We start from the raw sequence: 26,719 nt of genomic DNA on the forward strand, positions 1-26,719 counted from the left end.
CCTGTGTGAATGTGTTTCTTCAAATAAGCCAAATTAAAACGGACCAGCAGTTTAAGAAGTGTAAGCACTGAATCCTAAGATTAAGCAGCAGGGAGAGAGGATTTTATCTCTACTAGGTAGCCTTAGGCAAGGCCTCCCCCTCCCTCTAGCAATAGGAACAGTTCCCACTTGGGGGGGGGGGAGGATGCCCATTGGAGAAGTCAAACTTCATTAGTTTTCTGCATTATCTTAGGAACTTTTTTTTTTTTAAGTTGCTCATGTGAATGGTGGTAGGGCAACCTAAGAGACTAAGGTTCCAATCAGAGTAGAAAAATCAAGATGATATTTTGGTGTAATACATATGTGTGTGTAGGGTAACTAACACAAGATAGACAGGAGGTCTGTTAATCAATGCAGTGCTTTTATCAAGCATTCACAGGTTAATATCCATGAATAATAAAGTGTAACAATATGTAGAAAAATAAGATTTTGGCAGAATTAAACTGCTATATTGAGAAAATGAGAGCAAATATAGCAGAGTCGTACTGCATTTACAGTTTTTTTGCAGTTTGATATGTTACAGAAATGTTAATTCTAGGAAATCTGTTTCATGTGTGTACAAAACTCTATAAGTTAAATTTAATGGAATTTACAATGAATATTGAAAGCATGATACACATGGCAATTTAAAATGTTACTCTAATAAGGAAGCACAATTTGCTAAAAGTAGCATTTAATAATTCACATCAGTAAGTTGTAGAATTTATTACACATATTTGCAGTTTAGCAAATGCCCCTCAATACTGCAAACACAATTTAATTTTTTATATACATTGTGCACTTATGACAAATAAGCCTTGGCCTATATAAAAACAAAATTTAGAGTTGCTTAATTAGGAACATCTGGATTTTTTTTTCTTGAAGGGATGAGAGTATTGAAGACTAATAGAAAATTAGTTCAGTTGTGCAAAGCATATGTAACTACTTCCATTTGGATTTTCTAGATCCAGATTTAAAAAAAATGAGAACAATTCACATTACTTTTTCATATCCTCCTACATTAATTAGTTTATCAAATGAAATTGAAACATATCACTAATATCTTTTTTTAAAAGCCTGTAAGATACCAGACTGGGACAGAATGTGTAGGAATCTTTTTATTTTTTCCTTGAAGATTACCTACTGTTCTCTTGGAAATAACCCAAGGTAATATGTAAACAATTTTCAATGCTGCTCAATGAGTTATAATAGTCTGTTCAGCTCCTACAGTAAAAGTCAGAACAGTGGCACCAATGTCTTAACAATCACATTCATCTTATTGTACATTACTCTTGTGCAAGTAATAAAGGCTTTATGACCTCGGCTACACAGAAGTTGGGTTATCAGCTATTACAATTATTATTTTTTAATTCAGCTGACAGAATATCACATTCTATCATTTCAAAAAGCCAGCAGCATTTTTCTACATAGCAAGGATGTGTTTGGCCTAAGCCTTTTAACACCTTTAAAACAGCCATGCAATAGAAATAACCCTTAGAGATGTTGCATAAGTGAGAAGAATACAGAGCAGTCTGCACATTTTCTGAACAAAACCAAGAAAGATACTCCTGACTCTTCTGAATGGCTGTGATGTTTAATAAGTTTACAGCTCTATAAAACTAGAGCTCATTAGTGTGTATTTATATACACATTTTTTTAAATAAAGTCTTTCATGTTCAATTTTATTCTGGCCAGTCTTTGAGGGGAAAATAAATAAAGTAGAGAAGGTAAAACTGTTTTGCATATCTTTGTGGAAGAACGGAGAACATTTTTTAGAGTTCCAGAAAAATCACTGTACAGAAGAAACAGCTTATATACCACTAACTGTGCAATTTTGTTGCTCCAGCCTGCTACAACAAAACTTCACTTTGCCTTGAACTTGTTTTTTATTCTTGTCCAAATCCTTCTGTCTCTTCAATTGCAAAAAGCAGCTTCTCTTTTAGCTGTTCATAGCTTTTATAAGGCGGTAAATCCAAACGATTAAAACTAGGAGAGAAGAGGGGGGGAATCAGACGCTACATCCCATTTAAAACATCTTTCACAGGACCATATCAATCACAGCTGTTTGATTACAAGCAAGTAATTTTTTCATAAATACCCATGTTAAGCTGAAAATAAATAGCCAGTTTGCAGACCATGTTTGATATGTCTACTTAGATTAAAATACATAGTCAGTTTACAGATTCAGATTGATTGTCCATAGGCTGATATTGCCCTTGAGTTCTGCAGTGTAAAAAATGAACAAAAGATGGAAACATCTGGTTGACTGTCCTTGGCCAAAAAGGGAAACATAAGAGAGGATACAAATATCCTCAAATATTTACATATTTGTTGTCATATGTTGGCGGTTTTGTTATTATCTTTGTTATCTGTGCGTTGGTGCTGATAACCATTGGATCTATTTATTTATTTGTGCTTTTATCTTGTGAACTGCCATGAGAACTTTTGATAAAGGGCTGTATAAAAATCTAATTTTGTTGTTGTTGTTGTTGTTGTTGTTGTTGTTGTTGTTGTTTAGTCGTTTAGTCGTGTCCGACTCTTCGTGACCCCATGGACCAGAGCACGCCAGGCACCTCTGTCCTCCACTACCTCCCGCAGTTTGGTCAGAAAAAAATATCTAATTAATAATAATAAATCTGTGATTTTTATTATGCAATCTACTCAATGTAAATTTCAATCTGATGGTAGGTTTTTTGCATGTGAAAATCATGCAAATGAAAGACAACTCTTTTTAACTCTACTGGGTCCAATTTTCACTGAGACCCTATGGAAAAGTAGAGAATGTGTGTGTGCACACTCGCTTACTGCTATCTGTTGGGGTAGGGAGTGTGATCTGTAGAATAGGGGAAAGAAGCAAGAGATGGTGCCCACAGCACTTTGAAAATTCCCAATGTGTCCCTGAGCCCCAAAAGGTAAGAAACCCTTGCAAAGAATGGCTGACGTTAAAGAACCATATTATAGAACAAAATGTAAGATAACAAGGAACTCTCTGTTACAACAACTCACCATGTGTGACTTCTTGGTAGCCAGGTTTCCTTGCCAACTTTTTCAATGCAGAATTTCTGAGGACCGTTACTTCCTGAGTAATAAAAAAATAAAATTAAAGGTTAAAATGATATTTTTGTTAACAGCAGGGTAGATATTAATGATACCATATTTCAATAATTGGGAGAAAATGCAGGTTAAAAGGACCAGGGAATGTTACTGTGTATTACACACACTTTGCAGTATATTACGTTTTCTTACCCATGAGCTCAGCAAATCCGCCCAGTGGTAATCGGCAAGTACCAGTGACAAACTGCATCAGTCGCATGCGAACTTCATTGTCAGCTTCTTTTATAAACTAACAGAAATTTAAAGTTTATTTTATTACTTTGAAATGTCAGTTGGTTAAGAGCTAACTTTGTGCTTGTCTATCAGAAGTAATTCCTATTAAAAATTACATTTCACTTTGATCCCAACTTTCCTAAACCAAGCAAACTCCTATAGTTTTAGAGCTTTGCATTACATTTTAAAACTGGTTTCCTAATTTCATTTCATTTCTGAACTGCTTCCCATGAAACACCCCAAAGCAAATAAGAATACATCAACTATGTGTTTATATAATTAGTGTTATGAGCTCAGGGGTGCTAGACCTCTCTAAATTCATGGATCCAATAAGTGTTAGAATATAATCAAGGCTTGGGGAGTTAAAACTGCGTGCCAGACACTTCTACTGCCTAGATCCAGAAAATGCTAAAAACTAATTAAGCCAGGTTGTAATGCTAAGGCCATATATAGTGGTACCTTGGTTTACAACCATAATCCGTTCCGGAGGTCCAGTTGTAAACCAAAACAGGTTGTAACCCAAGGCACGCTTTCACCAATGGGGCCTCCCCCCAAAAATGGGTTGTAATCCAAAAAAAGGGACACACACTTCCGGGTTTGACGTGGTTTTAATCCAAAATGGTTGCAATCCAAAGCAGTTGCAAACCAAGGTACCACTGTACTAATTTCCAGGAGGGAGTTACACACAAGCCCAGGAAGAAACTTTGGCTTTATTTCTAAAATAAAAACCGTACCAATGTGTAATAATTTCACATCTGCTGACTTTTTCAACAAGAATATATTATACCTGCCAGAACCACATTATTTGCTTGCTGTTTCTTGTATAATGACGATAAACAGTGTTCCTTTGCCAGTCTGCCAAATCAACTTCTTGCATGCCACAAAGCATGACCTGTAAAAAGACCACATGATTTAGCACTGTAGCAGCTTAAGATCCTGAAGCAGAACAGCAGATACTGACATGCTTGATATTTTCTTGTCTTGCCCCAAATAAAGATTCTGAAAAAGTGAGATGAGGCTTTCAACAAAATATGATTCACTAACAAATACAGTCATCATATTTTTAAGGATACATTAAAAGAATTGGTCTTATTAGTTGTTAAGGAACTGGTTAAGAGCTAGCTGCACAGCAATATGCCCTCTCTCTCTGTGTGTGTGTGTGTGTGTGTGTTTGCTACTCCCACATTAGAAGATTCCATAGCAAGAATCAGGGAGACAGCCCATATGGTCAATAAGGGACGTTATATGAGTGAAGGAAGGCAGAAACTGTATAACTTGCTTACTGAAAAGTGGAGCAGCTTTGAGATGTACTGGTGTCACAAAATGCAAGAGAATGTACAACCATATGTACATTTCAAAGAGCAATACCTGATATAAAGGTAAAGCTAAAGGTACCCCTGACCATTGGGTCCAGTTGCGGACGACTCTGGGGTTGTGGCGCTCATCTCGCTTAACTGGCCGATGGAGCCGGTGTACAGCTTCCGGGTCATGTGGCCAGCATGACTAAGCCGCTTCTGGCGAACCAGAGCAGCACACAGAAACGACGTTTTCCTTTCCGCCGGAGCGGTACCTATTTATCTACTTGCACTTTGACGTACTTTCGAACTGCTAGGTTGGCAGGAGCAGGGACCGAGCACCGGGAGCTCACCCTGTCGAGGGGATTCGAACCACCGACCTTTTGATCGGCAAGCCCTAGGCTCTGTGGTTTAGATCACAGTGCCACCTGCGTCCCTAATACGTGACATACCTGTAATTAAATCTATATATTTCTCTATGTTTTCCTCATCTGAGATTATTTTTAATTGTTTTGTTTTAATTATGTTTCTTCTTTAATTATGTGAACATACTGAATATGAAAGCTAAAAGTTTTCTAATGTTCACAGCACTTTGAGGCCTGCCTATTTATTTGTGCCTTAGTCAAACACGGACATAAACATTTGCTTGTACTATTTTTCCTCTTATTAGTATCAAAGATTCTTGCCCAGTTAAACCACTGCACCACAAATTTCTTGTTAATAAATAAATAAATTTGAATCAAAATTACCTCCAACTCTTTTTCGTCAAAATACTGCAGCCACTGAAGGGGAACAACTTCATTAAACCCATCAAGGAAAGCTTTGGTTTGTTCTTGTACTCCTCGTGAAAACCGCCACTCTGCCATTAGGCTGAAACAGAAGTTTAGAGTTCTAAAAGGGGAATCCTTTATTTAAAAACAAGCTGCAAACATTATACTCTGCTACACTAATTCCACATTTGTATAAGCTCCAGAAACTCCAGATTTATTTATTTTCACATTGTAACTAGAACAGTCTCATATATCCTCTTACCAATACTTTACTCCTAGATGGACGTCTATCCAATTTTTTTGTATGTATTATTGGAAGTTTATGGGCTGGACTCTCACTATGAAAGCTCTGTGAGAAAATGCACATTAAGCCATCTCAAAAGCAAGCCTTTGAGATCTAATACAAGATCTCCCCTCCCCCCCCTCTCTCTCTCTACACACACACACACAGAGAGAGAGAGAGAGAGAGAGAGAGAGAGAGAGAGAGAGAGAGAAATGAAACACATTTATTTATGTATACATGCAGGTATGTGTTTATGCACACACATATGTATGTATATTCTTGGCACAAAGTTATGAAAAACTGCTGAAATCTTTAGTGTACTATTATAGTAGCATGTATTTGTTTACCTACCCACATTTCTTTCACTTTGAAAATCAGGAAAGTACTAATACTAATTAACGACTAGCACTAGCTGATGTTCCATCTTCCACACACCTATTAAACAGCAATACTTGCTCTGCTCAGATATATTGCTGTCAAACTTTGGGCAATTTCTCCTGGGCCCCACACCTCATCCCATTCTGCTTGACAGAGTATTCCAACCTTGCAGAGGTCCCTCCCACCCCCGTGCCCAGAAGGTTGCGGAGGGAAGAGCTTCCCGCTGCTAACAGAATGTGAATTTCTGCATTGATAGTGATGAAAAAGTTACAAGAAAAATGTTTGACAGTCTTTTAATATACATATATATATATATATAAATGCGCACCATACCCAATGTATTCTTCTTTGTTCTCTTCAGTTACAAGTAAGTTTGAGCCTCCTAATTTCAGCTCATGCGAGGTAACTTTTCCTAGAAGCTCCATGTCAACACAGAAGTACATTTCTAAGTTGCACTCTTCAATGTTGTTGTCCCTAAAGAGGAAAATTAACCAAAGATAAATGAAATATAATCACTTTACTAATATGACAGAAAAAATAGTGAACTTCTGAAAAGATTTACAAACCTTATCCAAATTAAGGAATTATAAAATTCAGTATCAATAGATTCCAAATCCTTTATTGTGAGTTTCTTATTTAACATGCGCTTGTAGAATGGCAGGGAAAACCCAGTATCAATGAATTTGCCATGAAACAATGCCTGTTAAGGATTTAAGTAACAACAATTCAGTATTTCAGCTTCAGGTGCATCACTCTGAAAAGTGGTGACTGTTTATAGAAAATAGTAATCTTAGGGGAAACTAATACCAATGAAATAAACACTCTAAATCAATAAACCAGAAGATAACATGATTCTCATTATCAGAGTAATATCCCTTCAAATGCAGACTAAACTAGCAGAGCACATCAAAGTCTTGCAGCCAGATGCTCATTACATGAATTATTTAGATGAGTCTACTGCTCAGTACAGTAAAATGTTTGGCCAATTAAGGATATACAGTACATTGAGGTGTCTAACCTGAAGAGAATGAATGAGATGAAAAATAAATACGGTGATAACTTTTAAAATGAAAGAGTTCTGTTATAAGAATGTGCATAGGAACATAAATGTGATTAGCTGCCAAATGCAGAGAGAAAGATTACATAATGCAAATTCAACATGTTGCCACCACGGGGCTTTCAGATTGTCCCAAGAAGCTCCAGAGAAATTATCAAAGATTGTTTCCTAGTCAAATCTTTCAAGTAGATTAGAACAAAGGAATGCTACAAAACACATTTTCTATACAGTATTGTGTGATTTCTCATTTCCATAGTGCAATTATGAATTTGCTTTTTTAAATTTGCATATTACTCCTAAGTATGTAAAAATGTAGTAGGAGTAGGGAAACTCTGGCCTTCTTGATATTGTTGGACTCATAATTCCCATAAGCCCTCACATGGCCAAAGACAATAGATGCTAAACACAGGTTATTCGCCCCTACTCTATGGGATTTGCCCCATGTTCCTAAGCTAAATGTCCAATTCCTTAAGCATTTAAGGAACTTGTTCAATCCCTCTGGTTCCTTTATTTCCATTTTCTGTACAGATCACTTGCATCTTATGTGGGAGTTACGTTCTGGGGATAGCAAGTAAAGCTGAAATAGTCAAAACAACTTCTTGCAACAAGGCGACAGAGAGCTTTTAAGCTTTCAGACTTGCTTACTAGGCTCTACTGGACCCATCTGAGATCTCATGAGAGCCTCCCAGAGCCTGGTAAGCAAGGCGGAGAGTTTAAAAGTTATTTCCATGCCAGGAAAACCCTGCACAAAAAGAGCTTTTAAGCTCACCGCCTTCCATGCATTTAATTTGTGTGATTTCAACTGGCCAGTCTTCCAAATGCATAAATTTGAGATTGCTTAAGTTAAACACATGTTAATTGTGAGTGACTCTGACATCAGGCACTCAGAGTGGTTTTATTAATATGGGGGCACTACAGAGCTGCATAACTGCAACATACTTACTCTTTTATTTTCAGCCTTTCCCTTATACAGTGGTACCTCGACTTCCAAAACGTTCAGAAACCAAGGCGCAGCTTCCAATTGGCTGCAGGAAGCTCCTGCAGCCAATCGGAAGCCGCACCGGGCGTTTGGGTTCCAAAGAACGTTCGCAAACTGGAACACCCACTTCCAGGTTTGCGGTGTTCGGGAGCCAAAACGTTTGAATCACAAGGCGTTAGTCAACCAAGGTATGACTGAACCTCCTTATACTGAAGCTGCAATCCTACATATACTTATCTGAGGAGACAGGAATAGGAATGCACTATGAATTCCTGTTTTGCTGATGTGGCATACTGGGCTGATATTTTCAGCAAATTTTCAGTTCTGACCCCAATATTTCATTGCTAGGTAATTACAATTAATTTAGAATTTAATTTAGAAGCCTCAGTAAATATATTTGGTCTCTTCTGCAAAAAAAAATACAATATGCACTGCTTTTCACTTTCATTGAATCTCCTTTGTCATTCCATTATCCCTTCACTCACTTTGGCGAGTACCTCTTAAATTCAAATGCACCACTGCATCTAGTATAATGCTGGGTCTTTATCAATATTAAATTATAATGAATCATGCCCAGAGCAGTGTATGTGGTTCTTTAACTTCTCTAAAAAGCCTTTGTTCCAAAGGTCTGGAACCAGTTTGCTGTGAGATCTCCTTACGCCATAAACGCTTACTTGACTGCTTCAACCTGCGGAACTACTGTTACACATGCCACGTAATACCCATTCCACATTTGTAAGAAATCAATATTTTAGTGTGGCAGCACCAACACTTTGTAGCTCCCTGCCTGTTGATATCAGGCAGGCACCTTCACTGTGCTTTTTTTCGGCGCTAAAAACATTTTTGTTAGAAAAGTCTATCCTGATACCTAGAATGTTCATGGGTGTTTTAATTATGCTTTTAGTTTATTGCGGATTTTAATTTTCTGAACGTTTTAAACTGTTGTTAATCATTTTTAGTGGTAGTATTTTAATTTTTTTATTTTTGTAAACCACTGAGATTTTTTTACAATCAAGAGGTATATACCTTTTTTGAAATAAGCAAAACATATTTTAAAAAACAAATGAACTCAACCTCTGGGTCCTAGAGTCTAGGACAATGATAGAAAATGTACCAATCTCTTCTTCACATGCTTGTTATAACCATTCAGAGAAATACTTGATTGAATTGCTGGTGAATGAAATCCAAGTATGACAGACAGCCATGTGTACTCAAATACGAAACACTCCAGAAAGAAAAACATACAGCTTGAAACAAAAAATGATCAAACTCACCATGGCAATAAACCGTCCAATGAAACAGAAATATGAAAGATGATCTGGATTTATTGTTGATGCTGGATTTATCTGTAGGCAGTAGTTGCTTTTTCCAGCATATTCAAATAGACAGTACATAGGGTTCAGCACTTCATGGGAAAGCAAGAAGAACCATTCTCTACAAAAATTTACAATAAATAAAACACAAAAATCTAACACTGGTGTCTCCAAGCATTCATAAAAATTGACATTAAATATATAAGATACAGCCTTATGTCAAAGGTAATGAAGAATGCTTTGAAACAATTTACTGCAGGCAATCACCCAGCTGAACAGACAATATGGCTTTAAACTGAAAAAAGTGGTTTCCCATTGCTGGGTGAAAGCCTGCAGGAAAAGCTTTCAAAGTACTTCTTACGTTTCTTTCCCAACCTGGCATTCAACTGTCTAGTATTACATGAATATTTGATTTGGCAGTATTATATAATACACACAAGCGAAAAGCCCTGAAATGTGGCCCAACATTTCAATATTTGCAACCTTAATCTGATCCCCCAAGTTACTAACATATAGAAAATGGTAAATCACCCAATAACAGTTTTTATCCTTTTTTCTAGGAAGTCTTTATAATCTGGAGTTATCATCCATTGGCTGTTGTCAGAATTTCCGAATTCTGATTCTTTATATATTTCTGAGTTCAACAACTTTTTGTCTCATAGGTAAAGGTAAAGGGACCCCTGACCATTAGGTCCAGTTGTGACCGACTCTGGGGTTGCAGCACTCATCTCGCTTTATTGGCCGAGGGAGCCGGCGTACAGCTTCCAGGTCATGTGGCCAGCATGACTAAGCCGCTTCTGGTGAAACTAGAGCAGCGCATGGAAACGCCGTTTACCTTCCCGCCGGAGCGGTACCTATTTATCTACTTGCACTTTGACATGCTTTCGAACTGCTAGGTTGGCAGGAGCAGGGACCGAGCAATGGGAGCTCACCCAGTCACGGGGATTCGAACCGTCGACCTTCTGATCAGCAAGTCCTAGGCTCTGTGGTTTAACCCACAGCGCCACCCGCGTCCCTCTCTTCTATCTCATGCATTCAATTAAAATCAATTTCCCCACTTCAAGAGTGTGCTGCATGCTCACAGCAGAGATTCCCCTTTGCACACAGAAAATGCACAGACCTCATTTGGACACAACAATAAAACATGGCTTATTGTCATGGGAATGGGCCCAAAGGAGCCTTGGACTCTCACACTCTTCCTGTCAGCACAGCTGGGAGAAGCATGGAAGTGACTGATGCTGCTTCAGACTAATGGCAGTCACAGTTAACTAAAACAATCCAATTTCAAGCCATAATTTATGAATCTTATTTACCAAAGTTAAGATTAATCACAATTTAGGGTATAGTGCACAGATACAATCTACCGTATTTTTCGTCCCATAGGACGCACCTAGTTTTTTGGGGGGGAAATAAAGGAAAAAAATTTTTCCCTTATTTCCCCCCCAAAACCAGGTCGGGGAACAGCGGGATGGCGGCACTGCGCCTCCCCGCTGTCCCCCGAGCTTGTGGGGCTGGCCGATGTCTGCCCGAAGCGCGGGGTGCGCTGCTTCAGGCTGCGGCAGGCTGCTATCCGCAGCGCGGGGAGCCCTGAGGAAACTCCCGCAGGGCTCCCCACGTTGCGGATGTCTGCCCAGTGCACGGGGTGCTCTGCTTCAGGGCGCCCCGCGCGCCGGGCTGCAGGCTGCTATCCGCAGCGTGGGGAGCCCTGAGGGAACTCCCGCGGGCTCCCCAGGCTTGCTGATAGCTTCCTGAAGCCTGGAGAGCGAGAGGGGTCGGTGCGCACCGACCCCTCTCGCTCTCCAAGCTTCATGAAATCCTGTATTCGCCCCATAGGACGCACACAGATTTCCCCTTCATTTTTGGAGGGGAAAAAGTGCATCCTATAGGGCGAAAAATACGGTACTTGCAAGCTCCAACATATATATATATATATATAGAGAGAGAGAGAGAGAGAGAGAGAGAGATGCTGAAAGTCTCGGAAGCTGCCCAATTGCCCAGTTAAGAGTCTTTTCCCATGGTATATGCCTCCTACCTTTGCAGAGGAAAAGCCCCTTGCTATTCCATAAAACTGCTCTGAATAAACCTAGTATGCATGCAGTTTTCCTTCACTGCTGAGGACTGAGCTTCAAGAAAATATTTGCCACTGAGAAGATTTCAAAAAGGAGACTTGAACTCATTGTATTTCCTCTCATCCTAAACCTAGAAAGCCCCTTTGCTGCCAAAGATTATGAGAGGAGAGACTTGCTTGGGGAAAGCTCAAAGTTGTTTTGGTACCAGAAAAAGGAATGCTGAACCATCTCAATTTCCCCAATCGTTTGCTCCCAGCATGTTCATTACATTTTAAATGTCAAGCCTCTCCACTTCCCCCTATGATTTTTTTCCAGACCACACTTAAAACCTCGATAAGCAAGCATATTCTCATAAGAAAACTGTTAAAGCGGGTGGCGCTGTGGGTTAAACCACAGAGCCTAGGACTTGCCAATCAGAAGGTCGGCGGTTCGAATCCCCGCAACGGGGTGAGCTCCCATTGCTCGGTCCCTGCTCCTGCCAACCTAGTTTGAAAGCACGTCAAAGTGCAAGTAGATAAATAGGTACCGCTCCGGCGGGAAGGTAAACGGTGTTTCCGTGCGCTGCTCTGGTTCGCCAGAAAGGGCTAAGTCCTGCTGGCCACATGACCCGGAAGCTGTACGCCGGCTCCCTTGGCCAATAAAGCGAGATGAGCGCCGCAACCCAGAGTTGGTCACGACTGGACCTAATGGTCAGGGGTTCCTTTACCTTTACTTACCAGCACAGTCTCTAGTTTAGTTTTGTATCATGCAGGCAACTTCAATAACCCACCTCTCTTTTTTTCTCCAGATACCCCATAAAGTTATGGAGCAAGGTAGGTTTCTAGTCAATAAATACATACAAGAAAAAATTCAAGAGAAATTCTTAATAATTTACCTAGCTAAGCCACCATAATCCAATCCTTCTTCTCCTCTGAATATAACGTACAATCGTCTTCGCAAGTCATAGGGTTTTAAAGCCATGATCTGCATACAAATTGGTGAATGCAAATGAAAGTAATGTTGAACAATACAAGGCAAAATAGTAAACAACTTCGTAGAATATATTACACATGAATTTTGATACAATTTGGTGTGGTTTTATATAGAATTAAACTAATTTATCCATTAAAAATTTAAGCGGTGTTTAACTCTCCCAAGTATCTTTCTTCTGCCTCTTTTAATATGCAGATACTTCGTTCCCTCTCTACAGTTTTTCAGATGTCACTTTCTTCTCTACAGTGGTACCTCTAGTTACGAACTTAATTCATTCCGGAGGTCCGTTCTTAACCTGAAACTGTTCTTAACTAGAGGCGTGCTTTTGCTAATGGGGCCTCTTGCTGCCACTGCACCACCGGCACACGATTTCCGTTCTCATCCTGGGGCAAAGTTCTCAACTCAAGGTAACTCTTTCAGGTTAGCGGAGTTTGTAACTTGAAGTGTTTATAACCTGAGGCGTTTGTAACTCAAGGTACCACTGTACATGGTCCCAGCCAGTTATGGATCATGCAGTCCATGAAATGGTGAATTAGTCAATGATGGCTATATAGGATCATCTCTGAAGGAAAATGGGGCAGCACTGCATTCGTGAAGTGGGAGGAAACATCTTTATTACCAAGGTAACCGGGTAATGCTCCACACACTTGGTTATGAAGATGGGTTTGTTTTTATCCCTTTCAGGTAACTGAGTAATGCTCCACATTTTCTCAAAATATAACACTGCCTAGACAATGTGGAAATCATTCTTCCTCCCACCTCCACATGACAGACAGGCAAATATTTTCCCTCAGTTTATGTAGCCCCAGAACATCCTTTCCTTGAAATGAAAAGCCCTCCCACATGTTGACTCAGTCCTATACAGACTAATTACACAAATTATTTCCTACTAGACACTAGGTAAGTGAAGATTTGTTAGGAAAGAATCTAGCTATTTTTACTTTAGTTACCAGGTTTGATAATGTAAACATTGTCTTACCTGTTGGAAGGAATCTTCAAACAATGTTTGTCTGGATACATTGATCTTCACGTGGCTTGGAAGAGCATTTGACTACAAACAGACAGTAAATCATGAAATAAAATATGCAAATTTAAAAAATACAAAATGCAAATTGAAGTTTAAACTATCATTTGATCAGCATTACCTGACACAAGTAGCGGAAATGAGCTAGCTTCCACCTAAAGCTGCGTTCATAAGCAATTTGTGGTCCTTTATTTCTGTAAGGAAATATAGCTAAATTTACTAAGCAGAAAATTAAGATTTTACAACACTTTCAACTCCTCAGCAGTTTTGTAGATTACCTTCAGATATAGTGAAAAGGTTGCAGCATACATGCTTCATGCTTCAAGGTCAGTTTTAAAATATCATCTAATGCTTAAAAAGTCACACCTCATAAGGTGTAACTCATGTACACCTCAAACAACCCATGTACATATTGAATCAATTAGCCACCACCAAAATTCATACGATATCCACTGCCTACTACCTAAGCAGTAAAACTATTACTCCTATGTACTATGAATGCAAATATTTTTAAATCTCCATCAACATCTCACTTACACAGAGGATTTACCAGTACGAGGATCACTGAAGGTAGTTGTTCGTGTATTATGATCAACAAAGTATCTTACACCTTCTCTGGTGTATCTGATTTCCCAGCCCTCAGGGAGGGGGTCTTCATTTTGTAAGCTGGAAATATAAACGTAATATATTTCTTTAAAACCCCAATCACTTTACACCTACTTTAGCCTCAATCTATGAATAGAAAACACACATGAACATACCCTTGAGTCCGTGGATCTTCCCACTGTGTTGTCTTTGTGTTGTGATTTACAAAATACACTCTATCATTTGAATCAACTCTCCTTTCTGTAATAGAAATGTACCATTTAAAGCAAAGTTAACTATAAATAGGTGTCTATTTCACAAAGCTATTTACATTTCTTACCCCAGCCTGGTGGTAAAGGACCAAGTGGATCATTTTCTGCAGTCAGCATTGAAGCCTAGTGAAGACATAAGACAAAACATACAATAATCTATTTTTTTTAAAAAAAATTAAAAATGTCTATAAAAAACACTATTTCTATATTTAACAAGCTTCTCTTCACAACTAAATTTAAATGATTTATTTTAATTTTTTGTACATCCTTTCTATCCTACCATTTCCAGCTTCAGATTTCCAGGTGGCTTTCTTTCTTTCTTTCTTTCTTTCTTTCTTTCTTTCTTTCTTTCTCCACAACAGACAGGCTGAACATGTGCTGTGTGATAGGTAGCACTATTCACTTTGCAAGCTTTCTTCACAGAGAAGGTGATATAGAAAGAAGGCGTCATCTCCTTGTCTACTGTAATTCATCTCTTTTTTATTCCAGCTGGCCTGTTGATAACTTTGCTTCTAACTAGGTAGAACACTCCCCATGTTCGAGGTCAACACAAGTAGACTAAATCTGGACTGCATTTGTACAAGAAGGTGATCACTTGGCTTTTCCACTTTTTGTAAACTGTTGTGGGTACCCACCATAGAACAATATATATACTCAAGATTGTATGATCAATTACCCTCTGCTCTTCTAAACCCACATGGTTATCTGCACATAGGGAAGAAATGCATCTCAGACACCTAGTTTAAATAATTTGGAATATCAATACAATCTAAGCAACAGAGTTGTCTAGTGAAATTCAGATTTAAATAAAAACAGTTCAGAATTGTCCATAAAGCACAGTGATCACCACAGAGATTCTGCACTGTGAACGTCAGTGAAAAGTTGGCACACTGGCTACAGTTCTATTATTGGTTATTCATCTTCTTCAGATAGATTCATAACATAATCAACTTGCAAAAGGAATGGGACAAGACTAAGTTTAGTTGCACTTCGTTCATGTTCAAATAAATGAAGCTGACTTTTCACATTAATTTCAGTACAATGTATGTGAAACTAACTTATGACTAGATCCAGCCAGTTTGCTACCTCTGAAGACACAAATGAAAAAACAAGAACACAAGTTACAGAGCTCTAGCTTGAAAGCTAAGCCTTAACAAGGAGGCACTGTAAGTCTTTAGGAAACCCTACACCTAGGAATTCCTCCTTTGAATTCAGACATAACAGCAAACCAGCGTTACCGAAAACTTCAGCTACAAAATCGGTTTCAAACTGTGGTTTCAGATCCAGGTTTGCCAAGCCCCAAACAAACTTTGGTCCATGGCCACTCAGTGAAAGACAACAGCTGCATGGTTTATTATAAGAATCATGAATGTGCACTGCTTCTTCATCTTACCCTTCCCCTTGAACACCAGCTTTGGTGCAGAGTTCCCCAGCATTAAGCCAGAGTTGTTCATTATACCTAAACCAGGGGAATCTGGAATAACAATTATAAACAATGGAGATAGTAAGTCAGAACTCGATGGTTTACGAAGCTATGGACAAATGTCCAAACAAGCCAATCAAGAAACCATAGCTTTGTAATACATCTGAACCCAGCCATGATATATAACATGGTCTCAGTATGTAGCTATATATAACATGTATCAAACATGGAAGACAAAGAGAAAAACAAGAACTCAAAGTGTTTCATAACTTTGTAAATTTACCGAATAGAGGTATCGTTGGTTAAACTGTTGCATAGCTCCCTGCAGCTGATTTCGCTGGGACTGCCACTGTTCAAAGTTTCTGACAGATTCCATCGTAGGTCGTTGCCATGTTGTTGTTCTTGTATTATGGTCCACATAATAAACTCTGCCACGATCATCCACCCTTCTTTCCCACCTAAGAAACATTGGAAGCTATTTTCTTTCCAGTCAAAATGCAAAAATAATTTACTACATTTTCTTCGTTATTTTGCCTTATAAATCTAAGCCTTTCAAATGTTCTTTCTAATTACAATATTATAAAATAAAGTGTGGGATCAGAAAGCAAACACAGACTTAAATACCTGCCTCAGAGTTTCTGCCAGTGTTAGGTGGCACAAAGTCATTTTTTGAAACAGTTTAAGTGACAGAATAGTGCATGCTAAATCTTAGTTGTACTGTCTCCTGCAGTAGCAACACAACTGAATTTTGCTTCTTCTGGTATCAGTGCAAGTTCTGAAACAGGCACGCAGGAAAAATATGCAATTTTCTTCTCTCAAGAAAGGAAGGAATTAGAATCCAAAATAAGCACAAACTAAATTTGCTTTACAAGCAAAGAAAAAAACCCCAAAATAAAGGTCTATGACAGAATTCTAAAGTGAGAAATCTGCTGCAAAGTCAGTTCTCAATCTTGTAATCAAAGCATTTGAAAACTAAGGCCAGACAACCCATTTGTAAGCGTAAAAACATGTAATTGAAATGCATATTCTTCTTATTTATCCCAACCTTCTTAGCAAATTGTAGATTGTATGCTCCTTTTGTAAAGCACGAAACACGCTGATAGAGCTATAATATCAATAGTTACATGGGTTCTATATGAGAGCCATTTGAAGCTTTGGATACAGAGGCTACTCATTCCTCCACTTAGGAGCAAGCTGCTGGTGAGACTCACTGAAAGTCATCCCAAAAAAACCTAACTAATTTGAATACAGAGATCTGGCAATATGGCGTAATTCAGAGCAATCTGAACTTTTCTATAAAAGAATGAACAGAACAAATAGATAAAAAGCAAGGTATGCCCTGCCATTTCAGCTTTTCCTCCAGCTTCCTGATATCACTACCAGCAGATGACAAAATTCAGTTACTTGCATACAAAAGTTTTTAGAGGACAGTAGTATTACAGTACCAACATGCAAAGAAAACTACAGAAAAATTCATTTACTATAGTTTGGATCCTAAAGTATTAAATTAATAATGTTCAAACAACTCCCGTCACCTCTTCCTTGTGTAGACCTCCATGTAATTTTGGGTGACTTCCCCACCCCTGTATCAGCAGGCCCTACATCACATCCAATTGTTTAGGAGGGTCCCTCACCCTTCAGAGGGCACAGATGACCGAGGGAGAAAGAACAAGAAAGGGGAACTTGTCTTCTGTGGATGTCTTTGAGTTAATGTACCTTAGGAGCCACATTTATGGGTCTTTAAAAAATAAAGATACATGCGTGAGCCATTTTTTTGCATCTCTGCTTCTAAGGAAAATTATTAAATACAGTCATACCTCGTGTTGCGTTTGCTTCAAGATACTTTTTTCAGGTTGCGTCCCGCGGTGACCCAGAAGTACCGGAAAGGGTTACTTCTATTTCGCCGCTCGCGCATGCGCAGACGCACAAAATGATGTCACACGCATGTGCAGACGCGGCAAATCACGACCCGCGAATGCGCAGATGCGGGTTGCGTTCTGCTCATGTTGCGAATGGGACTCCGGAACGGATCCCATTCGCAACCAGAGGTACCACTGTACAAGCATTTATTTTATTAAGGAATTGCACAGAAAATTCCATAACTAACACAATCCTCTAAAAAAATATTTCAATTTGTGTATTTAGTAAGTAAAATAACACACAGCAAGTCAACATACAACTTATCTATTACCCTGGTGGCAAAGGCTGCGGTCTTTCCCAGGTTGTTGTTCTTGTGTTGTGATCAACGTAATAGGTTCTACCATGAGGATCCTTTCTCTGTTCCCATCTATAAAAATACAAAAGAGGTAAAACACCATTAACAGAAAATAGTGTTGTCACTTTCTGAAAGATTCACTTAATGAATCTTTCCTTTCAGGAACGCTCCAATGCAGTTAAGGGGGCTCACTTTCTTCATTTTCAGGAAGCAGCTTCAATTCAAACCATTTTCTCCAAAAAGAGGATTTTTCATCTGCATCAAGGCCTTTGAAGTAAATTTGGAGGACTGGATCCAAATTACTTTGTTCAAGTGGCTTTCAAATGGGCTTGCTGTAACCATGAATCATGAATCAGTTTCAGGAGGCCACTGTGTTTTCCACTGCCAAACAGTCCACCTTCAAAGGAGGTTGCTGTAACCACTAGTCAGCTGACTGGAGGCTAGTGGCCTCTTTGAGCTTTGACAGCTGTCAATCACCTGGTGTCATTATGACTTTAGGTGGCTAGCAGGTGGGTGGTTGTGCACAATTGTCAAAGTCAGCCCACAAGTGGCAGCCCACAAGTGGCAGGGGTTTTAAGGATGCAACCCACTGGCGAAAATCAGTTCCCAATCACTGCTCTACTCATCTGCAAGCACTGACCATCTTTTGGTCATGCTTTTTATATACAATAGGTTAGATCCAGATAAAAATTGGCTTAACTTAGGTCAAGTTAGACATGACTTAAGACACATTGATTTTAATGGGAATTAAGATAAACTAACTTAATCTACATCCAATTCAATAAGAAACAGGAAAACGAGGACCACTATGTATCAGACTCAGATGCCAACTCTGTCCATATGTCTGCTCTGCAACATTATTTCAAGACTGAATAATGTTATCTAGAACATTCATTCTCCTGTTCATCTTCCAACCTGATATGTGTCATCATTTGTCAGCAATGCTCTTCTGCATTCTACAAAGGAAAAACATGCTAGACCCTATGCAAAGCAATAAATGGGCATAAATCTTAAAAACTAGTTAAAAACTAGTGAGACAACTCTTTAACCATCCTGGTAAATAACCTTAAAGTGGTTTGAACAAAGGAACTTAAAACATAAAACCACTGACTTACAATACATCAAGAGGATCAGTGCAGTCACTTGTGGACTGAACTGGGATGATGGATTTTAATAACACTACATGTTTCAAGTGGCTTATGAATACCAGGATGTCTGTATTATCAACAATTGTTTTGTGAATTACTGCTCTTGGTTACATATCTAATACACTATCTGTACTTTCTAAATTTCATTTTCCTCTGACTTCAGTGTTCATGATGTAATATGATGAAATGGACATCAATCCGTTAAAGTTTATGCCATAATAAATTGGTTAGTCTTTAAGGGTTCACCAGACTCTTTATTACCTGAACCTGTCCAATAGACAACTAAGGGAATTAATAACATTTCTATATCTAAGGATAACTTTTCTGGTCTAAGCATCATTATATTATTAATGAAAAGAAAACCCACATACCCTGGGGGCAAAGGTTCTATGCTGTTGCTACCAGGCTGTTGCCTTACAGTTTCCCCAGACACAGTTGAAGAGTCTCTTGGTTTCGCTGCTTCCGTAGTTACATTACTTCTTGTACTAGAAGATGCAGTATCTGTGGGAGCAACAGCATCAAGCCCAGCAGATGCACTAGGAGCAGTTGTAGATGTGTTGCTTTCAGAGTTGCTAGTAACTTCTGTTGCTAAAGAAGGTTCTACAGTAGCTGGAGTACAGTCTACAGATGTAGAAGATGCCTCACCAGAATCCATAAGAGTTTCAGAGGCAGAATGATTATCAGTCTCCATCATAGTTGACTCACAATTAACTGGGATGCAGAAAAAAAGAACATATTGTATTGACAACATAAAGTTACATCCTGAATTTTAAAAGATAAAGGAAAATTGATGTCATAATAAAACAATAAAAATATTATAAAAATAAAAAGGCAACATTTAGATGCCTGGTGTAAAAAAGATGAGACCCATAAATGTATTAGTCTGATTCTTCTTTCCTCCACAGGCTCCACAAACAGTGTTTTTACTTCACTCGAAACCAAGTAGTAGAAGTTTATTATTTACCGTAGTTCGTTCGTTTACGAATTGCTTCCTGTTAACTACAGTTGTACCTTGGTTTTCGAACGCCTTGTGACTCAAACGTTTTGGCTCCCAAACGCCACAACCCCAGAAGTGAGTGTTCTGGTTTGCAAACTTTTCTGGGAAGCCAAACGTTTGATGTGACTTCCGCGGCTTCCGATTGAGTGCAGGAAGCTCCTACAGCCCATCAGAAGCCGCACCTTGGTTTTCGAAAGTCGAACGGACTTCCGGAACAGATTCTGTTTGAGAACCAAGGTACAACTGTATCTCAAAGCATTTCCACAATACAATAAAAAAATAATAATAATAATTACATATGCTAAAACTATTTCCAATATCCTCAACTGGGATAAAAGTTTCCACTTAAATGGCTTGTTAAAAGAGAAAAGACTTTAACATGTGACAAAACCCCCACTATAGACCACACCTGTCTGATATATAATGGGAGGTTCCAAATGGACTGCCTGACAAGATAGTATATGCAGGATGCCCTCTCCTGCAAAGCATAGTGGTCAATGTGGTATAAGGGATGAGATGGGAGTATTCTTGTTCCATGCTGTATATGGCTTTATGCATCAGTTTCAATATGCACGTAGTGTGGTAGCAAATTGGCAGCCACTGCTATTCTTTACATACGAAAATAAGAAGAGCCTGCTGCATCCTGATCTCAAGTAGCCAACCAGATACCCATGGGAAGTGTGCAAGCAGAACCTGAGCACAACCGTATGCTTCCCACCTGCAGTTCCCAGCAACTGATAGTCAGAGGCATATTGCCTTCAATAGTAGAGGCAGAACATAACCACCATGAATTTGTTTAATCCTCTTTTAAAGCTATCCAAACTGCTGGCCTTCACTACCTCTCATGAGAGCAAATTCTACAGTTTAACTATGTGCTGTGTGAATAAGTACTTTCCTTTGTCCTGCTTCTTCCAACATTCTACTCCATTTATAGTTCCAAGTTCTAGTATTATGAGAATGGGAGGGGCAAGGGAATTGCACCTAAGTATACACAAGATTGCAGTTCCAGTAGTAGGTAAAGGTAAAGGTAAAGGGCCCCTGGATAGTTAAGTCCAGTCAAATTTGACTATGGGCTGTGGCACTCATCTCCATTTTCAGGCTGAGGGAGCTGGCGTTTGTCTGTGAACAGCTTTCCGGGTCATGTGGCCAGCATGACTAAACCGCTCTGGCGCACGGAAATGCTGTTTACCTTCCCACAGCAGCAGTACATATCTATCTACTCACACTGCTACACTTTTGAACTGCTAGGTTGGCAGGAGCTGGGACAAAGCAACGGGAGCTCACCCCATCACGAGGATTTGAACTGCTGACCTTATGATCTGACAGCGGTTTAAACCACAGCACCACCTGTGTCCCATAGTACTGAAGTAATACTAATACTAATACTAATAATAATAGCCAATAGGCACTTCTTTAGATGAAATCACTGGTAACTACTGATTTTTAATCCAGTTTATAGTACAATTAACATGGTCATACATTTTTTAAAATTGAGTTGGAAAGACCTTTTTATTTTCAGCTTGTACTAGGGTTCCCATATTTCAAAAAGTAAAATTCCTGACCCCTGCCCTCAAAGTTATTGAGCCTTTTTTTAGAAACCACTTGCTAGGTAAAGGTTTAACCAAGAAATTTAGCATTGGCATTAATATCCTTTTCACTGCTATCGCTTTGCCAAAGAAGATGTTTAATTATCCATTGCAAAAGATGACTATTTCTAATAATGAATCATGTTTTCTTGGAGATCACAACCCACTTTCTTTTTTAGCCACCCAAGCAACAGCTCAGGGCACTGCCAGGGAAATGAGGGGTGGCAATCCAGTTTCGGCCAGCCCCCTTCTGTGGGCTTTTTCTTGGTTCAATCCTTCAAAAGAATTCAAAGCAGTATGACAATTCTACACTGTTGAATGCTTTCTCTGAATTTAGAAAGGCAAAACTGTTTCTTTCTATTCATTAAAAAAGATAACATATGTATGATGTTTCAAATATTATTGTTTTGATCTGAATGTTTGTACCAAGCAAGCAGTTTAAGTTGGCCTTTCTTGGTTATTTAAGTCTTAATTTAAATAAACAGGGTAGTATTCAGGAGTGTCTGTTCACTGACAGAAGGGAAGCTTTCAACTGTAAATCTTTTTCCTCCCTGTACATACTGTGCATCCTCTACATCTGTTTCATAAGCTTGAGGGACCCTCCAAAGCAGTTTAGGGGTTTTTTGGGGGGGTGATGCAGGGGGACAATCAAAATTGCCTCCCTGCACATTCCACTGACCAATTTCCTTCTGTCAACTGATAGGCAATGCTGGAGATCACAAACAGCCTTGTTTTATAATTTACTCTCTCTTAGAAACAGATTGCTTATGATTAATAATTTAAAGTAGGTAAAGAAATAAATCAAACATCCTTCTTTCACTTTCAGCACACATTCCACAACAGCTCTTCCTTCCCAAAAGCTGCTTCAAATGGCCAGGAGATTCTTCAGAACAGTATTTGAAGCAGCACGAAGGGGGGAAATGGAACACCACATACATGTAAGTTAGAGGTAGCAGCACAGATCCTTAGCTCCCTTAACCACCATAGTCCACTGGTGTCATGATGTTAGGCGACCCAAATTCAAAGGAAAGACTCAGGAGTGCACTCTAAAGTGTGCTGATTTTTTTTATTTATTTTTTTGCTGAAAACTGAAAATGAAGTTCCCTGCTGAAAGATGCTCGTAGTCAGTGCAAATCCACTGATCTGCAGAGACTACAAACCCCCCTTTCAGCACAGATTTACTCTGGCTGGGAGCTCATGAGTGGAACCAATCACAAGTGCAAGCATTTGATGCAAAATCTGAAAGGTGCCAAATGCAAGTCCTGGCATGCCAAAGAACAGTTGGGAGAACGCTATAAGACTAATTATTATTTTTAGTGAAGTTTTTACCTGCACCACATCTGACTTCATACATGAAAATGCTGCCATAGTCCAGACTAGCTAGCACACTACTTCCTATAATTAATACGGTGTTCCCTGAAAAAAGATAATAATCAAGAAGTCGAATAGGCTGTATTCTTACCAACGTCATCAGACTGGCTTGTAAGTGGTTTTGGTGCTGGTGTATTTTTGGGTCTGCTTGCAATATGAGGAGGAGATGGTGTGCTGTCTCCACTGTCTCCATTAACTGCATGTATAGGGAATGAGTTCTGTACTACAGAGCTTGATGGCGTTTGATTGTCTATTCTGTTGGAAACAGCACAGAAATATTGTCAAAATAAGTATTTTTATATTTGTTACACATATTTGTGCTAAACCTACAAAAATTATTAATGGACCTGAATAAAACTTGCATCAATTCAGTTAGGATGAGAACAGTATTCATTTTATAATTCTAGACAACATCACACATGCCTCTCGGGTGGTCTTCATTTGACCACCTCCCTTCAAGTTCCTCCACAAAACTCACCTTTTCCAGGAAGCATCTGAAAACTATCCCACTCCCAATTTCTTTTTGTAACTAAGCCAAAGCAAAAGTAATGGACATAATCACATATTATTCCATATGTACCCTGCCTTCAACCCTTAAAAGGGTTGTTTCACTATCTCTATTTCAGATCGCAAGCTCTTTACATAAGAGCCTCTCATATCTATTGTTTGCAAAACACCATGTTCATAGATACACTATATAAATAAAAGTATTGTGCAATATGATGCCAGCCAATTCTGTTGCATTGATTGCAAGTGATATTTGGACAGTCATTAAATGGATTCCATCTCTTCTCCACCCACTCATAGTGACATTATAATTTAGTTAAGTTTTCCTAATGTAGATCACTGACTGATAAAACTATCAAATGCTATTTGAAAATAAAGTTTTTAACCAACTGGGAATTCAAAGTAGCCTTGTCTGTAATTAACTTCAATTTAACGGCTAACTATCAATAACAATGCTGGATAGTAGCTGATTAGACTTAATGGAGAAAGCTCCAGTATCTGTCATTTTAGTGGCAAATTCAGTCTTGTATTTACTCACCTGGTTGCCATTGGAGACTGGGGATTCCATACAAATAATTGCATGGAATTCCATCTTGGTGAGTGAATAGTTTGGCAAAGGAAAGACAAACCTCTTACTTCCTTGTCAGCACAGAAACCAATCTGTCTATTCCTCCTTATCAGCCCACTGCATTTCTGAGCTGGATGCACAGGGGGTGATGTTCCTTCCCACAGCTCCAACACAGAAAAGGGACAGAGTATTTCTAGCCAGCAAAAGTGTTTATGTGCAAGTAGCTCACAGCACAGCAGAATCACCAACTGATCTGCAGCCAGAACAGGTGGCTGCAAGAATCTGATACTTGATTACTTTCCTGCTGGGTGTGCATAAACATACATCCCACAGTAAATCATGCAGAGAAAGCAGGAGTGGGTTGGCTAGCAGAGAGATATGTTTGCCTTCTGTGATATTACTTTTTTATTTTTTATATATACACACCACTTAATGCCAAGATGAGTGGTTTGAGACAATTAATGAAATGCAACAAAACTCACTGTAGTTTTTTCAATATTTACAGTTTAGAAACACTGCTTAGACTTTAGTTTAAAAAACCTGGACATCTCGGAGTTGATGGAAGTTGAGATATTGTGGCTAAGAAGGAACACCACAAAACTAAGTTAGTTATATGAATCCTGAAATATGGATTTCACAACCTATTCTTATCAGAGAGATTGGGATAGGAAATCCTCTTAAGTTGGTGAAAAGGGGTATGGTAAAATGTTCCCCAGACAATTAGCAAGAATCTTACCGAAAACTTTTATAGGCCACTTTGTCTAATTGTATTTATAGCACAATGTATTAATTCATGCTGGAGATGCAAGGCAACCAGTACTGGGATACAGCATGTCTTTGGGGCATGCCCCAAATTAAAAAATTATGGACAGAAATAAGGGAAGTTGAAATAATGATGAGATATGCTTTACAGATGGACACTTTAATCATTGTGTTCTGATTTAATACTAGCCAAGGGCAAATACACTTATACAGGAAGACACAGCTGCACAAATATAAGATAGGGGACACCTGGCTTACTAGCAGTACGTGTGAAAAGGATCTAGGGGTCTTAGTAGAGTCAACAGTGTATGCTGCAGCAAAAAAAGCTTATGCTATTCTAGGCTGCATCAACAGAAGTCTAGTGTCCCGACCAAGGGAAGTAATAGTACCACTCTATTCTGCTATGGTTAGACCACACCTGAAATATTGTGTTCAGCTCTGGGCACCACAATTTAAGAAGGATATTGACAAGCTGGAAAGTGTGCAGAGGAGGACAACAAAATGATCAGGGGTAAGAAACCAAGCCTTGTAGGAAATGGTTGAGGGAGTTTGGTATGTTTAGCCTAGATAAGGGGAGACTGAAAGAAGATATATGATAGCCATCTTTAAATATCTAAAGGGCTGTAGTGTGGAAGATGAAGCAAGCTTGTTTTCTCTTGCTCCTGAGGCTAGGACCCAAATGAATGGATTCAAGTTACAAGAAAAAAGATTCCGACTAAATATCAGGAAGAACCTTCTGACCGTAAGAGCTGTTCAACAGTGGAACCAACTCCAAATGTGCCCATGAGTCCAAAAAGGTTGGAGTTCCCTTCTCTACAGAGCATATTATGGATTGCATTCAAAATAAGCAGATGAATAAGTAAATAAAATCTCTTTCTCATAGTAGAATGAGTCAAAGTAAATGCCCATCCCCGAAGTAAATGCATATTCTAAAGCAGATTTATTTTTCAATAATAGACTCCCTCTGTTACTGTTACTGCAAAACATCCCAGCTGAACTCTGAAATGCAACCTGATATTCTGCAATACAAATTCAGTTTTATGACATTTTAGTAAGGTGATTATACTGTTACCATAAATAGTTTTCTTTAAAGAAAACTCTGACCTGGAAGTGGTTCTTGCGGATGTTTCTCTGTTTTCATGTAAAGCATCACCATTTTGCTGGACTTCTACTAAACAATAAGAAACAAAATTAGATATTTTCTTTCTTATACCATGGGATATTAAGGTTAATCTTATTTTCCCCAGTTTAACTTACTGGTTACTAGTGAACTGTGGTTTGTGAGAGATTCTTGTTCAAGCACCAAACCATCAAGCACAATTATTAGTTCTCCTGTTTGCACCAAGCCACTCTTGTTTTCCAGTGAGAGTTTCAACTGTTCTTTGACTCTTTCTACTATAAGAAAAAAATATATTTCAATGAACCAGTCACTAGAAGAAATAATTGCTATATATATATATATATATATATATATATATATATATATATATATATATAATATATAATATATATTTAAGTAGGCTTGCATTAATACTTAACTTTTCATTTTAATTCTTTGGAATGATTGATTCAAATATTAAGATTACACTGCTACAGCACGGTTTTCCACATTATATAGATGCTTAACAGAGGATGCTACTGTAGAGCATAAGGGAGAATCCATGGCCGGGTACTGTCATATCTAAGCCTTGCCAGCCACAGCAGGAGTTGGACAGTGGCAGGAGCAATTTATCTAAATAATTCTAAAGTTCTTGGGTTTTGTTTTGGTTTTTTTCTTTACCTTTTTCAATTTCTCTCTCA

The 26,719-nt window shown here is 38.7% G+C and overlaps 1 protein-coding gene across 3 annotated transcripts in view; it reads right to left on the bottom strand.

The window, feature by feature from the left end:
• Window positions 1-378: 378 nt before the first annotated feature.
• Window positions 379-26,719, bottom strand: part of WWP1 (WW domain containing E3 ubiquitin protein ligase 1) — a 49,531-nt gene continuing 23,190 nt past the window's right edge. The window contains exons 5-24 of one of the 3 annotated variants that reach the window (XM_053395730.1): window positions 26,177-26,314; window positions 26,024-26,087; window positions 23,174-23,337; window positions 19,500-19,839; window positions 17,957-18,052; window positions 16,049-16,223; window positions 14,411-14,465; window positions 14,247-14,331; window positions 14,023-14,151; window positions 13,607-13,679; window positions 13,441-13,512; window positions 12,364-12,452; window positions 9,382-9,541; window positions 6,638-6,771; window positions 6,405-6,545; window positions 5,390-5,510; window positions 4,133-4,237; window positions 3,265-3,361; window positions 3,025-3,097; window positions 379-2,004 (exon numbers count right to left, since the gene is read on the bottom strand). In XM_053395730.1, the coding sequence (XP_053251705.1) occupies window positions 1,905-2,004; window positions 3,025-3,097; window positions 3,265-3,361; window positions 4,133-4,237; window positions 5,390-5,510; window positions 6,405-6,545; window positions 6,638-6,771; window positions 9,382-9,541; window positions 12,364-12,452; window positions 13,441-13,512; window positions 13,607-13,679; window positions 14,023-14,151; window positions 14,247-14,331; window positions 14,411-14,465; window positions 16,049-16,223; window positions 17,957-18,052; window positions 19,500-19,839; window positions 23,174-23,337; window positions 26,024-26,087; window positions 26,177-26,314 (2,411 nt within the window). In that variant the 3' untranslated portion in view covers window positions 379-1,904. Of the gene's footprint in view, window positions 2,005-3,024; window positions 3,098-3,264; window positions 3,362-4,132; window positions 4,238-5,389; window positions 5,511-6,404; window positions 6,546-6,637; window positions 6,772-9,381; window positions 9,542-12,363; window positions 12,453-13,440; window positions 13,513-13,606; window positions 13,680-14,022; window positions 14,152-14,246; window positions 14,332-14,410; window positions 14,466-16,048; window positions 16,224-17,956; window positions 18,053-19,499; window positions 19,840-23,173; window positions 23,338-26,023; window positions 26,091-26,176; window positions 26,315-26,719 lie in introns of all 3 variants that reach the window. The other 2 variants (XM_053395729.1, XM_053395731.1) reach the window with 2 other exon arrangements.

Source organism: Podarcis raffonei, chromosome 7 (assembly GCF_027172205.1).
Source record: "Podarcis raffonei isolate rPodRaf1 chromosome 7, rPodRaf1.pri, whole genome shotgun sequence".
NCBI lineage: Eukaryota > Metazoa > Chordata > Lepidosauria > Squamata > Lacertidae > Podarcis > Podarcis raffonei.